This window comes from Mirounga leonina, unplaced genomic scaffold, assembly GCF_011800145.1.
Source record: "Mirounga leonina isolate KUSES-001 unplaced genomic scaffold, KU_Mleo_1.0 Mir_114, whole genome shotgun sequence".
NCBI lineage: Eukaryota > Metazoa > Chordata > Mammalia > Carnivora > Phocidae > Mirounga > Mirounga leonina.
The window spans coordinates 46,612,531-46,628,149 of record NW_023270265.1 but is presented as its reverse complement, the minus strand read 5'-3'; the positions used below and the strand labels follow the sequence as shown (position 1 = coordinate 46,628,149).

Below are 15,619 nucleotides of genomic sequence, written 5' to 3'. Positions count from 1 at the left end.
TCGGTGAAGGGCAATAATCACGCCAGGAGGAGCAATTATTGCCAAATCATTTAGGATTTAAAAAATCATTGGCAAGAAGATAGAGGTCAAGAGGTGCACTGTCGGGGGAAATAAAAAACCCCTACCTGTCAGGCCCGGGAGGCGCCTCCTCTCTGACTGCACTGCGGCGGAGGGAGCACAGCAATCCCGAGGGCTGGAGGGCGCACCACAGCCCTGCCGGCGGGCTTTTTGGCTCGAGCCCTAACGCGGATTTGTTCACCTTTCTGAAATCTTTCCTGCCACCATCTCTTTACCCTCCGGGTGCCCGGGGAAGAAACTGTTCTAACAGGTGATGATGTGTGGGAGCGCGAACTTTCAGTGCCAAGGAGCTTTCCCAAGCAAGCCCACGTGGCACACATTTTCTGGTCATCCCGGGGCTCTGCCCAGGAGCACTCTCCCTCTTGCGGGCCAGTAGGGCTGGCGGGGAAGGAGCGCTGGGCTCCGTCCGGATCTCAGCCCGAGGGGCGCACACACCCACGGGGAGACACCTCGAGAAGACATTGAGCACTCGAGAAGCCCCGGGTCTTCTGCGTGCACCCAGACCCCCGCAGAGACCTGCAGATGGCTCACTGCTGAGTAATCCCCCCCACCTCCACCATCTGCCGCATTCGTCAGGAACAATACCAACACAGCACAACTCAAAGACCACTGTTTTACAGAAAGTAAGAAACACGGTGTGGTGAGGATGTGGGGGATTACTGCTGGTAAGGAAGGTAAACTGACACCACCTTTCTGAAACAGAAATAAGCAATGTGCATCATGGCCTGACGACTTCCCCACTAAGGTGGGATTTCTCCACAAATGATCAGATACATACTAAAGGACGTGCATTCAAGGGTGTTCACAGGGTTGGGTACAAGAGGGAAACTGGGAGTAAAGCTCAATGTCCAACAGTGGGGGATGGTAAAGAACATTACAGTAGCTGGGGCACCTGGGTGGCTCAGTCGGTTAAGCGTCTGCCTTCGGCTCAGGTCATGATCCCGGGGTCCTGGGATCGAGCCCCGCATCGGGCTCCCTGCTCCCTCTGCCTGCCGCTCCCCCTGCTTGTGCTCTCTCTGTGTCAAAGAAATAAAATCTTTAAAAATATATATATATAGAAACTAAAAAAACTGGAAAGGTTAAGCATGATTTGCGTTATTCTAGTTTAGTGGGACGATGAAGTTTTTTTCCTTGTACTTTCTGAATCTTTCCTATCTTTTTTTTTTTTTAAGATTTTATTTATTCGACAGAGAGAGACAGAGCGAGAGAGGGAACACAAGCAAGGGGAGCGGGAGAGGGAGAAGCAGGCTTCCTGCGGAGGTGTCCCTTCCTATCTCCTTTAATGAACATCAGTTACTTCATACGATAAAATTGTGCTTCGAGGAGAAGAAAATCTATTTAAAAAAAGGCTCTTGGTGGCAGGGGCGGGGAGGGGGCAGCTTAGGAAAAGTCAGGTTTTAAAGGTTATACACACACCTGTGACTGAGATATAAGCCAAGGGCAAACCCAGAGCCGTAACGTCCCGAAACTCCAGATGCCCTCAAACCCGAGGCTGCAGTGCTAGGCCCGTCACTGTCTGGGGACAGAGCTTCACGTTCCAATCGGACGAGCCACTCCCCCTGGCTCGCTCTCTCCCGGTGCTCCAGGCTCACACTGTCCCAGCCAGGTGTCCCTGAACTGACAGCCGAGTGTGTGCACGCAACTGGGGGGCAGGGCCTGAGCTGTAGAGGGGACTGGGGATGGGCCTTCCATGGAAATCCATGAGCGCGAGGAGGCCATGAGAGAAATGAGTGGCCCCCAGTGGCCCCACATGACATTCACTCCCCAGCCACAGGTCTCGCCACTAGGGTAAGAGCCTGTCCCCATAGCCACGTAGCTAGAATGAATGATCTGAGAACCAGTGAGCAGAACGACAGCGTCCATGTTTTATGCCCAGCCCTCTCAGGATAAACCTACAAACCTTGCCCCCATATTCGATAGGCCGTCCTGAGGGCATTTACCCTCCCCACCTAAGATCCTGTCTAACTTTATTGTCTACAGTATGTAGTCTGCCAACGATATTTAATAGTTTTCAAAACAATAAGTGATCCTGTACTTCTAAATACACCTTTTCAAAGTTCAATTACCAGGCCTAAAAATCCTGCTATGTGGTCGGCCCCCTCCTTGAGAATCGGGGTACAGCGAAGGCCTGGAGGGGACAGGTTCGTGGCCACATGCCTCATCAGCAGAGTAATCTTGGGTTCAGTACTAGGGTCTCTGTGACTACTCCCTAATGCTGTGCTTCTCAACTGGGGGCAATCTGGCCCCCAGGGGGACATGTGGCAACATCGGGAGACATCTGTGGTTTCACAACTAGGGAAAGGATTGCACAAGAAGCCCCCCACCACAAAGAATGATCTGGCCCCCAAATGTCAAGAGTGCCTAGGTGGGGAAATGCTGCCCTAATGGAAATGCAAGTACCTAGGACAAGGACTGGAGTAGGGACTTCGTGAAATGAACAGATACATGATGGTACCTGCTGTGACCAGCACATGCGGTGCTCCAGGTAGTCGAGGTCCTTCCTCTCCAAGCCTCAGGCCCCCCATCTGTTAAACAGTCACCCCCAGCTTCTTGGCTCCTGTGCTAACTAAGCCCTCTGGTTTCAACAGTCCCAATTTCCACGAAACCCGCATAATTTGCAATGGACACAATTTCTATGTTTATGGAAAACTGCCAAAACCTTCACATCATTTGGGCTTCAGTATGAAGCTATAAAACCACCCACAGATTCTGAAGCCTTAAGCCATGAGAAATTAGGCATTTCTAGAAGTAACCTTTAAGGTATGTTATTCTTTGCCTTATTACTGAATCCCGGAAAGGGCCTGGTTACCTCTAAGAGGTTTGAATTTCCAATCTATTAGAGTAATACCAGCAATCTGTTATTTCTAGGCTATTGAGGAAAGGTTAGAGTGAAAATGGGATTTGGGTGATTATGTCCATTCCAAGCGCAGGCAGAGGACTCAGCAGTGGAAGAGGGCCAGGGCCTGGAAGGAGCAGTTATCAAGGGAAATGACTGGTGATAACTTTATTGATTAAAGCAGCTTGAAAAATTTAAGATTTGCCACCACCTGGCACTGAGGATCGCTCCTCATAGGCATTTTTCATTAAAAATAAAGAAGCAGGAACAGAGAATTATTACCTTGTGCATAAGACACAGTTCATTTGAAATGGCCTTATTTTGAAATACTGCCTTAAAATGTCTACATATCCTGAGGCTCAAAACAACATTAACGAACATTTTAGAAAAACGGCGGGGTGAGAGCGTTAACAACATGCAGTTACGGCTCAACTATCTGTCAAGGGGAGAGACAGAAATGACACGTGAGGGGGGAAGGGAGAACGATAATGTGAGAGGTAAATAAGATTGTGGTCAGAGCCGCCAGAGAAAACAATCCCTCAGCTACCCAGGGCCTCCGATGCTTGCAATCAACTGCCGAAGGGACCTCAACCTCATCACACACAGAGATTCCCGAGGAATCCCCAAGCCGAAGCCCCCCACTCCTGACCCCACAGCTCCAGCCCCCGCCAAATGAGATGCCCAGATTAACCTGCCCCCCATACGGGCCTCAGCTGCTCTCTGAGGTGCGGGGAGGGCAGTTTCTCGTTCAGAATGTAAAAGCTGCCCGCTGCGAAAATAACTGAAAAGTGCCAAAAAGCAAAAAAGGGAGAGGGGAACCATGCCAGGTTGAACTATCCAATATAACCAATGATAATGTCATGACGTACAATTCTAAATACGGGTGTTTTTTTAAGATTTTATTTATTCATTTGAGAGAAAGAGAGAGAGCACAGAGGGAGAGTGAGAGGAAGAAACAGGCTCCCCACCAAACAGGGAGCCCAACGCAGGGCTCGATCCCCGGATCCTGAGATCATGACCCAAGCCAAAGGCAGACGCTTTAACCGACTGAGCCACCCAGGCACCCCCTAAATACTGGTTTTTATTTTTATTTATTTATTTATTTATTTATTAGATTTTATTTATTTATTTATTTATTTGGGACAGAGAGAATGAGAGAGAGAGCACATGAGAGGGGGGAGGGTCAGAGGCAGAAGCAGGCTCCCTGCCGAGCAGGGAGCCCGATGCGGGACTCGATCCAGGGACTCCAGGATCATGACCCATGACATCCTGTCATAACAGGAAGTAAAGAACCTCAAAGACTACTGGGGTCAGGTCAGAAGGACCCAGAGGCCAACTTTAAGGGGGTCCCACTGATCAAAGATGAAGGCAGTCGCTTAACCAACTGAGCCACCCAGGCGCCCAATACTGGTTTTTAAACTCAAGTTACATTAGCCTTTCTCCTACTCTGTAACAAATTATCTTAAGAATTTATTCTCTCTTAAATTTATCCTATGAGTAGAATATAAATATATACAGGGGACCTTGGATGGCTCAGCTGGTTGAGCATCCAACTCTTGGTTTCGGCTCAGGTTGTGATCTCAGGGTCGTTGGATTGAGCCCCAAATCAGGCTCCACGTTCAGCACAGAGTCTGCTTGAGATTCTCTCTCTCCCTCTCCCACTACCCCTTCCCCTGCTCGCGTGAGTTTTTTTTTTTAAGATTTTATTTATTTACTTGACAGAGAGAGACACAGCGAGAGAGGGAACACAAGCAGGGGGAGTGGGAGAGGGAGAAGCAGGCTTCCTGCCGAGCAGGGAGCCCGATGCAGGGCTTGATCCCAGGACCCCGGGATCATGACCTGAGCCGAAGGCAGACGCTTAACGACTGAGCCACCCAGGTGCCCCCAATATATAAAATATTTTAAAAATAAATGAATATATATATATACACATAGTTGTTTATATTTAAGAAATGAAAAGGTAAGCCATAATATTTATAAAAAGGGCTCCAGTGAGATGATTAGAAAGAGAAAGAAAAGGACAGAAGCTCTACTTCCTTGACTATCTCTTGTTTTGTGGATTTGATTTTGAAGCCAAGTAAATATTTTACATAACTATAAAAAAATGTAAATGTTGAAAACCAATTCCCTAAAAATTACAAGCAAATTCAAAGAGGGTCCTGTTGGTGCCAGACCATCCAGACAGAACTATACCTGTGGCTCTAGAATAGAGCATTTTGGTTGTAAATCTCTAGAGGGAGGTGCTCTATACAAAAAAAGAACTGTCCAAACAAGAAATCTTCAGCAATAAGGGTAATTGGTCCCATCAGACTCAGCGATCAGTCGGGACAGGGATACTGATGGCCGTCCAGTCACTGGGACCCCAGCCACAACAGTGTCCCAGTCTCGGGGCACTGCTAGCCCCATGGCAGCACCACATTGCTCACGTTTGGTTCTTTCCCACAGTTTCTGAGATTCAAGACTCCCACGTGTACTATGGACGGAAACAAATGGACTGATTCTGTTGGTATCCTTGAGAGCCAAGATTTTTGATGTGGAAAAAGGAAATACAGATAGAAGACTGATGAGGTCAAGTAGAAACCCACAGGCCTGATGCATCAGAGGTTTCAGTACGAACTCCAGATGTAGTTCATGTTTAAAGATAGATACTTTTCTGAGCCTTAGTGACTAAAAAGGCTCAGAAAAGGGGTGCCTGGGTGGCTCAGTCGATTAAGCACCTGCCTTTGGCTCAGGTCATGAACCCGGGGTCCTGGGACCCAGCCCCACATCGAGCTCCCTGCTCGGTGGGGAGTCTGCTTCTCCCTCTGCCTCTGCCCCTCTCCCCACTCGTACTCCCCCCAAAATAAATAAATAATCTTAAATTAAAAAAATAATAATAGGGGCGCCTGGGTGGCTCAGTCGTTAAGCGTCTGCCTTTGGCTCAGGTCATGATCCCAGGGTCCTGGGATCGAGCCCCACGTCAGGCTCCCTGCTCAGCGGGGAGCCTGTTTCTCCCTCTCCCTCTGCCTGCCTCTCTGCCTACTTGTGCTCTCTATCTCTCTGCCAAATAAATAAATAAAATCTTTAAAAAATAATAATAATAATAATAATAAAAAGGCTTAGAAATGATGATCATCCCAGTAGCAACAAGAGCTGTTAATGTTCCAATTATGGTTTCCAAATACCATTTTCCACTAAAGGTAAGCATGGCTCCTGGGAAGAAAGGTGAATCCCAAGCCTGAGACAGGAAATGTGCAAGGCAGGTGTGGAACATCCTGTCATAACAGGAAGTAAAGAACCTCAAAGACTACTGGGGTCAGGTCAGAAGGACCCAGAGGCCAACTTTAAGGGGGTCCCACTGGTCAAAGATGAAATACTTTCTACATGAATAAGATCATGACTGCAATGGATTGAAACACATCAAATCTGCTTATGTCTATCTATTTATACTGATATATGCAGTTTTAAATCTCCTTCATTACCTTGGAAGGATGCTAGAGAATCAACTCATTATTTTGAAAACTAATGAACAATGAGAAAGAAACAGGCATTTATCTGGAGTTCCCTATGTGAACTGTACCTCAGGGTAACAAACAGTTGGTGAGAAGTTTTCCTATGTAGAAGTAATCCAGAGGGGGAAATGAAGAAGGAAGGACAGAATTCAAAGAGCTCCATTCTACAGTCCTTGATGAATTAAAGGAGTTAGCACCAATCATGAATAGCAGCTAATAACACAAAAGGAGAAAACTGGACATTCTCAGCCTGCTGATGCAGGACACACCACCATCTATAAAGTAGTCATCAAAAAACTGAACCAGATTCTGACCAAACTTCTAGATCTAACTATCAATATTCAGAGAACAGAGGACAGAAGAGAACATGAAAGTGTACCACAGGTACAATCAACAAAATCCGGACCATGGGAAATTCCATACAACAAACCACCCAGTTTCCCCTTCATAACGTTGCAAGGAAAAACAAAAGGGAGATGGGGGGGGGTGCTGAGGGGAATCAGTAGATTAAAAAACACTTGAGAATCTCATTGACCAATCACAATGCAAGAGCCTCATCTGGATCTGATTCAAACAAATTGTAAGCAACATAAAACAATTTTAAGACCATGAAGGATATGTGAACAATGACTGGATATTTGATGATATTACGAAATTATTGTTGGTATTATTTAGACATGGCAATGGCATTATCTATGATTTTTAAAAGAATTCCTATCTTCTAGGGACACAGAAATATTTACAGATGAAGTAAGGATTTCTGGGATATGATTCAAAATAATTTAGGGGAGAAGAACGGATGGAGTATAGATTAAACAAGCGGCTATTAATCTTGAAGATTAATTAATGGCCAAATATGGGACAATCTGAGCAACAAAATTAATAACAACAATAACTTAGGGAATAAAACAAATATCCTTGAGTCCATGTTGGAATAAACGAATCAATGGGGAAAAAAAGGAAAGCTCTTTCTTATAGTCAATTCGAGCTAATAAATATAGAAGGAATGATAGAAATACAAATTCATTGTTTGGCAAACACCCTGTAATAACTGCTTCGGTAAGAATTATCAATGGATGCAAACATTAAGAGGGGAAAAGAATGATGGGAAAGCGGCTATTTATACAGTCAACATGCTTTCCCACAAGATACTTATTAGTTAAATGGGACAAGTAGTAATTCTGCAGTGTGGAGAACCCTGGCACGGATCACCTCCGACACGCTGATCAAAGTGAACCTCAGCCAACGACGGGGAGACGTACCCTCATGTGCCTCCTGATGGAATGCACCAAGAGGGCACAGCACTGTTTCTGGGACATTCCTGCCAAAAATGCATAACCTAAAATTAAATTAAATCATGAGGAGACATGAGGAAAAAAACCAAATTGAGGGATAGTCTACAAAATAACCAGCCAGTACTCTTCAAAAATGCCACCGTCCTTAAAGACTAGAAAGACTGAGGAATCAGCCCAGAAGGAAGGACCCTGCAATCATCCCATTGCAATAAGCAACGTGTCCCAGACAAAGACGCTGGTGGGCTGGCTGATGACATCTGATTTTATCACTGATCAATGACTGTTATGTAAGATGTTAGCGTTTGGGGAAGCTGGTGTAAGGGCATAAGGAAATTCTTTTTGCTAATTTTGCAACTTTTTTAAGTGTGAAATTCTTCAAAATTAACAGTTAAAAATAAGCTTTTTCTAAGTGGTTGTTAGTTGATCGTTAGCGAAGCTCGGTGATGGTACCTAGGAGTTCATTATACTACTCTACTTGCATAGTTACTTGAAATGTTCCATGCTAAAAAGTTAAAATGAGAAGTTTCGGAGACAAAACCACCACATGCAAGATATGGACCCTGTCTGGATTTGACTCAAACAAATTAACATGAAAGAACATTTCTGAGACAACCAGGGAAATTTAAATTTGATTATTGGATAATACTAAGGAATCACTGTTGATTTTGTAGGTAGATTTTTTCCCATTGTGATAAAAAAAAACCACACACACACACACACAAAATCTACCAACATAAGCATTTAAAGCGTACAAATCAGTGGCATTAGGTACATTCACAATATTGTATGACCGTCATCCCTGTCCAGGTCCAGACGTTTTTATCACCCCAAATGGAGACTGTCCCCATCAGCAGCCCGTCTCCACTCCCCCTCCCCCAGCCCCGGCAACCACTAATCTGTTCTGTATCTCTGATCTGCCTATTCGGGACATCTCATATAAACGCCATATAACATGTAAAATGTGGCCCTTTGTGTCTGGCTGCCTTCATTCACCATGATGTTTTCTAGGTACATCCACACTGTAGCATTTATCAGCATCTCGTTCTTTTTATAGCTGAAATATCCCATTGTGTGAATAGACCACATTTTGTTGATCCGTGCACGTGCTGATGAACATTTGCATTACTTCTACTTCTTGGCTATTGTGAACAGTGCTGCTGAATATTCATGCATAAGTTTTTGTTTGAACACCTGTTTTCAATTGTTCTGGATGCGGTCGTAGGAGTGGAATTGCTGGGTCATATGGTGCTTCTGTTTACCTCATCCAGAAGCTGTTTTCCAGAGTGGCTGGCTCCATTTCACATCTGGCCAGTGTCCCCACATAAGGGTTCCAATTTCTCCACATCCTTGCCAATGCTGGCCATCTTCCATTGCTTTTGTCTTTAAAATTATTATGGATAGGGGTGCCTGGGTGGCTTAGTCTGCCTTCAGCTCAGGTCATGATCCTGGGGTCCTGGGATCAAGTCCCACATCGGGCTCCTTGCTCAGTGGGGAGCCTGCTTCTCCCTCTGCCCCTCCCCCCGCTTGTGCTTTCTCTGTCAAATAAATAAATAATCTTTTAAAAAAATTATTATGGATGACCATCCAAGTGGGTGTGAGGTGGGATCTCACTGTAGTTTTGATTTGCATTTATTTCCCCAATGACTAATGACAATGAGTATCTTTTTGTGTGCTTTTTGGCCATTGTTAGGTGTATTAACATACTGTAGTTAGCTCAAAAATAACCATCTTTTTTGGAAAGACGTACTACAACATAAAAGGATACAATAACAACAAATCTGGGATTTAAAATACAACAGCAAGGAGCGCCTGGGTGGTTCAGATGGTTAAGCATCTGCCTTCCGCTCAGATCATGATCCCAGGGGCCTGGGATCGAGCCCCACATCAGGCTCCCTGCTCAGTGCAGAGCCTGCTTCTCCCTCTCCCACTCCCCCTGCTTGTGCTCTCTGGCTCTATCTATCTCTCTGTCAAATAAATAAATAAACTCTTCAAAATACCATCAACTTTTAAAAAAATAAAATACAACAGCAAAAAAAAAAAACCAAGTTAAAAAAGAAAAAGGAAAAAGAAGGGAATGTGGCAAAATCTTTTAATTGTTAAATCTGAGTGATGGATATATGGGGAGAATCCCTCTGAAATATGCCACAATAAAAAAAGAAATTCTGCCCTAGGAAACAAAGTCGTGAAAACCCAGGGTGGTTAAGCCTGTGGTCTTTGTTCATTCAAACCACAAGCCTCTCCTCTCCTACAAGGCTCACAAGGCATTTCCTGGGTTCTTCCTGGGGACCCCTGACTCCCTGTGCCCTGACATTCACAGATGTCAAGGAGGCTTGGGGGCAGAGGTTCTAGACTTCCGGGGCAGACAGCCAGCCTTCTCCATGCATTGTGAAATACCAGCGCTCTAGACAGGAACACGTGGGAAATTTGGATCCAACAAGAAGGGAGCACCACAGTGATCCTGGGGGTACTTGCCTCACCGCAGGGTGCTGACAATGTCCCCAGCATCATGTCCAAAACAGACATCAGGGCAGCCTTAGCCGGCTGCAGACATGTGCCCACTGTCTTTTCAACGACGCTCTCCGTAAACCACCTGCTGCTGGGGACCAACTCCACATCCCCTGGGAAATGGGGGGCCCTGTGGACATCAAAATCGTAACTGCTTTTTTTTTTTAAAGACGTATGTTGGGAAGGCCATCTGTCTCAAAAACAGTCATCCTGTAAGGGTGGCAAGACGCATGATTTTATTCTTACATATTTGAATCTTGCTACGTATTGTTTTTTCAATGAACTGTTGTGTTTTTTTTTATGGAGAAGTGTCCTCTTATCATTACTAACGTAAGCATTTGATGTCAAAGAGACGAAGGTAGGGGCGCCTGGGTGGCTCAGATGGTTGGGCATCTGCCTTCGGCTCAGGTCACGATCCTGGAGTCCCGGGATCGAGTCCCGCATCGGGCTCCCTGCTCGGCGGGGAGTCTGCTTCTCCTCCCTCTGACCCTCCTCCCTCTCCTGCTCTCTGTCTGTCATTCTCTCTCTCTCAAATAAATAAATAAAATCTTTAAAAAAAAAAAAGAGAGACGAAGGTAGTTTTACAAACTCAGAATGTTTGCAAGGACATAAAATTTCCATTTTATCGTGGTTTTCTGCCACACTAGCTCAAATGCACTTGTCTACAAGCAGCCCCGCACGGCCCCTTCGGAGTTATTTCAGGCAGCTTCAACATGGGACTCTGCCCAACACTCTGAGTCGAGAATAAACATATTAAATTGTAATTATTAACTTTTTGCTGGATGGGGTAAGAAATAAAGTCATCAGGTGATGGGACAGTCATCAGGTAGGACTGTTAATTTCAAAGGAAAAACTTGGTTGAAATGTTTCTTCTGATACAATAGTTACAAATTAGAGTTTTCGAAAAACAAGGGCAGAACCAAAGTGCAGTGAAAGAAATTTCTGCAGCTTAGGCCTCCCATAGCCCTAAATCTCTGAGAGCAGCAAGGCAGAGCACCTTTCCTGCAAATTAAGTAGGTTTCCAGGATTTCCATGTAGTTGAGCTTTCAGAGAGAACCACTCAAGACGTATCATTAATCTATACATTATCTCAGCTCTGGTTGTCTTTTTCTTTAAGATTTTGTTTATACAAAAAAAATTTTTTTTGCTTAATTATTTGACAGAGAGAGAGAGGGAGAGAGGGAGGGAGGGAGGGAGGGAGCACAAGCAGGGGGAGCGGCAGGCAGAGCAGGCAGAGGGAGAAGCAGGCTCCCAGATGAGCAGGGAGCCCAATATGGGGCTCGATCCCAGGACCCTCGGATCATGACCTGAGCTGAAGGCAGATTAACTGACTGAGCCACCCAGGCGCCCCAGCGGTTCTGGTTGCCTTAATTATGCCTGCAGAGTGAGATGGCCATCCAAGTCCAAAGGCAGAGGAAGAACACACACACGGCTATGGTCATGGGCAGGGACCGACTGCAAAAGCCCAGGCTGGCTGGGCTGGTGCAGCCTCGTATGAGCTTTTCTTCCACGGAGGCAGAACCGAACAGTCCTGCCAAGGAGACTGACGGAATAAGGACAGTCAATGTAGGAAGACGCAGAGATATTCTTCTCCCCCACGTCTTCCCTGCCACTCGGACTCTTTAAAAGGTAAGTGGTATTAAGAAAATTCAGTTGTGGGGCGCCTGGGTGGCTCAGTTGGTTAAGCGACTGCCTTCGGCTCAGGTCATGATCCCGGAGTCCTGGGATCGAGTCCCACATCGGGCTCCCGGCTTGGCAGGGAGCTTGCTTCTCCCTCTGACCCTATCCCCTCTCATGCTGTTTCTCTCTCTCTCTCTCAAATAAATTAATTAATTAATTAAAAAAAAAAAAAGAAAATTCAGTTGTGGGATGCCTGGGTGGCTCAGTTGGTTAAGCGTCTGCCTTTACCTCGGGTTATGATCCCAGGGTTCTGGGATCGAGCCCCACATTGGGCTCCCCGCTCAGTGGGGAATCTGCTTCTCCCTCTCCCTCTGCCCTTCCCCCCTGCTCATGCTGCACACTCTCTCTCACGTTGTCTCTCTCTCTCAAATAAATAAGATCTTTAAAAAAAAAAAAAAGAAAGAAAATTCAGTTGTGTGTGTTGTCTTCCACGATGCTCTAGAGCTGCTCCATTTCTTCTTGCTTCTGATTTGCCGTGTCATCCTAGCCGCCTGCGGTACCATATGAGGAATCCCGTCAATAATGGGATAGGCTCTTCCCGATTCTTCATTCATCAATTCGTTGGTCGATGTTTCATATCTGAGCCGCTTCTCAGAGGGCAGGCACACCAGGAACTCAAGCAGCGCCCGGTGGAAGGCGCGGGGCGGGTGCCCTGTCCTCTTGCTCTTGACTGCTGACCTCCGCCACCCAAACGCGTGAAGGCACCTCCGGGCCACCGCAGGTGATGGCGTGTACCCCGCAGACTGAGGCGAGCACGGTCTAGCAGCCCACGACCCTCGGCCAGCCCCCCACGCCTTCCGCCCATCCCCAGGCTGCCTGCTCCTCGCCTCTTCTGCGAACTATTTTTAACACGTTGGTAGGCTGGTCAATTCTTATCCTTCCAGAGAAGAAGCAGATGTCACTTAGAAACGGCCACAGGCCTTTGTGTCTTACTCTTATGCTGAAACTAATTTAACTGCTTGAAAGCATTCAGTGGGCCTCCTCTGCGGTCCTTCTCCCCCTTCCCAGTAAAATCAGCTCTCGTGGGTGGAAGGGCCCACGCCTGGCTGCCCAGCCAACCTCCACAGGCTGCCCGAGCCCTCCAGCCCATGCTCCGGGCCATCCCCGACGGAGCGGCTTCCACACACACACACTCCCCCGAGAGACCACCCTACCTCGTGGGCTTCCACCCCCATCTCCTTCAGGGCCAACTGGAAGTACTCAGGAGAAGGTTTCCCCACCACTTCGGCTTCGATTCCACAGGCATACTGGGAAAAGAGAAAAGGACACAGCACGAGTTGAGGATGAAGCCACAGGCGAATACTGCTCCGAAGGCCTCCCTCTGGGGAATCAAGGGAAAAGTGCCCCAAATGTGCACCCACGGGCCAGGGGCCTCCAAGAGGCAGGACGCTTGGGCTGAGAGACACATCTCAGAGGCAAGAGCATCAGGATGCTCAGGGCACCCCCACCAGGCCCCCTGACATCTGCTGAAAAACCTGAGCACAGCAGGAGGTGGGCCACCCCCCCCCCCACCTTGGCTGGTGCTCTCATTTGCGTACTTGCTTCTCCCATGCCCCCAACTCTGTCACAGGCCCTCCAGGGGAAAAGGCCCAGGGCTCTATCTGTCAGTCTGCCCAGCCCTCCCACCTAAGTGCGGGTAGGCAGGAGCCTACGTAGCAATGAGGATGGCAGGTCAGCTGACCTGGGGCGGCTGAGCAGGCACGGGTCAGAGTGGGCCCTGGGGAGCCCCATCTGGGCCCAGCCCTGGAAACTGGAGGACGCAGTCAGGAGGGAGTGCCATTAGGACACATCAAGCTCAAGGTGTTGCAGATGAGCAGGGTCAGGGCTGAGGCAGGTGGCCCGCACAGAGACGGAAGCCGAGAGTCTGAGAGGAGAGCAGCAGTGAGCAGGCTGGAGGCCAGCCGGGTCCACGGCAGGCGGGCTAGGGTGTGGGGAGGAGCAGGAGGGACAGGAGAGCACAGTGACAACCCGGGCGGCTGACGGGCCACGCTCTGGAGCAGAGGGGGCGCTCAGCTTGAAGCCCCGAACAGGAGGCCCTACTTTGGAAACAGAAGAGGCGATTCAGACATGGAGTACACCCCCTTCTCCAGAAAGACCAGAAACATCCCAGACAGCCCTGAGATCTGAAGAAGGCACAGACAGACTCAGGGCAGGTACCTCGAGCGCCTTCATGTAGGCACCGACGTCCAGCATCAGGCCCGAGGTCTCCTTGTAGTAGCGTCTACAAAAGAGCAGGAGGGAACAAAGTGAGCTGAGCCCGGGAGCTATGCCAAGAGAAACTGCCCTGTCCTGGTTCTGCCAGCTCCGGAGAGCAGAGCCACGGGTGAGGGTCAGTCCAGACGCCACGCTGGGAACGACCGACGGAGGTCGGCACAACAGAGCCCAGCGGCGTGTCACCGTGCCCGGGCAGGAGGGACAGTGGGCCGGCAGCTCTCAGTCCCAGTGGCCCCCTGCTGCCAGCCTTATGGGGACCCCAGGGGCAGATGGATCCTGTCAGCAACAGAAAGGGGAGTGGCCTGTGTTCTGGGAAAGGGCAGAAGGTCCACAGAGCATGTGGTGAACCCCTACCTGCTAATAATTAACCCTTAACTGCTGCCCGAAGAAAACTCCATTAGTTCCATGGCACCCCGCAGCATCTCCGATTAGCCAGAGGTCGAGGTGCCAGGTTTCAGGGGCGCCAGATGGTTTCACGAGAGGACAACTCTCTCTTCCCTGTCTCACTGGAGACCGCCACTGCTCGGCTTGCGGGACTGTGCCTTTCTGAGGACAGGCCGTGAGCCCTGTGCTGGCCCTGGCCTCCACCGTCTGGCCCACTCCGGGCCACACAGACCCCTCAGGACACGTGGTGGACCAAGCCCGGTTCCCTCGGAGCAAAGCCATTTGACTATAAAGAGGGGCAAAGGTAGTTTAATCTGTGCCGCTCAAAAGACAGGGTTAATGGGAGCCCAGGACTGTTCAAATGTTTTGAGACCCATCACGTCAGGTGTCCTCTCTTTCCCATGCCCTTTGAGTCGGAGAAACATTGAACAACGCGTACGCAGAGACCCAAAGAAAAGAGAGTGAAGCACGCTGACTCCAGGGCCCAAATCCAAGCTCTACTTCTTTTTAACTGTGGGACTTTGGGTTGCTCAAGTCCTCTGGGCCTCAGTTTCCTAATCTGTAAAATGCGGGGGGGGTGGGCAGGGGCCCCAGTGCCCACCTCATGGATTGTTGTGAGGCTCAAACAAAATAATGCATGCAAAGTTCTTAACATGACGTCTCACATGCAGACACCACTCAAAAAATATTAGAAAATATTATTATTCTGTTTACCCGGACCAGGCTACAGGCAGTAAGCTATGAGCTGGGCCAGAAAGGATGAACACAAGTCTTTCCCATCTGTGGGAGTCGCAACCTGTTCTGTGCCTACTGAAATGTTAGAACTGAGCTTCCCAGGAGCTGCCGCAGAGCTGTCCCCTTTCTTCCAGCTCTGCGCACCCAGGAGTCCCGCCTGTTCCTCTCGGCCCCACCTGAGGCCCTGAAGGCTGCAGGAGCCTGACCGCCTGCCCACACTCACCCAGCACTCAGCATTCTCTGGCTCCATGCAGGCCAGCCTGCAAGGCTTTTAGAATCAACCAGCAGCACTGCTGAGGACCCCATGGGCCAGACGATGCTGCAGGCCCAGGCTTCAGCTTCGTCCCCTCGCCCTCTGTGTGATGCCTGCTGTGGGAAGGGAAGAAGGGGGCAGTGGGAGC

The 15,619-nt window shown here is 48.5% G+C and overlaps 2 protein-coding genes across 3 annotated transcripts in view; both read right to left on the bottom strand.

Annotated features, from left to right (window-relative positions):
• Positions 1 to 15,619, bottom strand: part of LHPP (phospholysine phosphohistidine inorganic pyrophosphate phosphatase) — a 122,028-nt gene that overhangs the window by 81,256 nt on the left and 25,153 nt on the right. For both annotated transcript variants that reach the window (XM_034985704.1, XM_034985711.1), the window contains exons 4-5: positions 14,043 to 14,106; positions 13,040 to 13,132 (exon numbers count right to left, since the gene is read on the bottom strand). In XM_034985704.1, the coding sequence (XP_034841595.1) occupies positions 13,040 to 13,132; positions 14,043 to 14,106 (157 nt within the window). The remainder of the gene's footprint in view (positions 1 to 13,039; positions 13,133 to 14,042; positions 14,107 to 15,619) is intronic.
• LOC117997436 (phosphatidylinositol N-acetylglucosaminyltransferase subunit Y-like) lies at positions 11,523 to 11,827 on the bottom strand (the record flags this gene model as incomplete). The annotated part of the gene is made up of 1 exon (XM_034985725.1): positions 11,523 to 11,827. A coding segment is annotated over one exon (255 nt), but the record flags the coding sequence as incomplete, so codon positions are not given.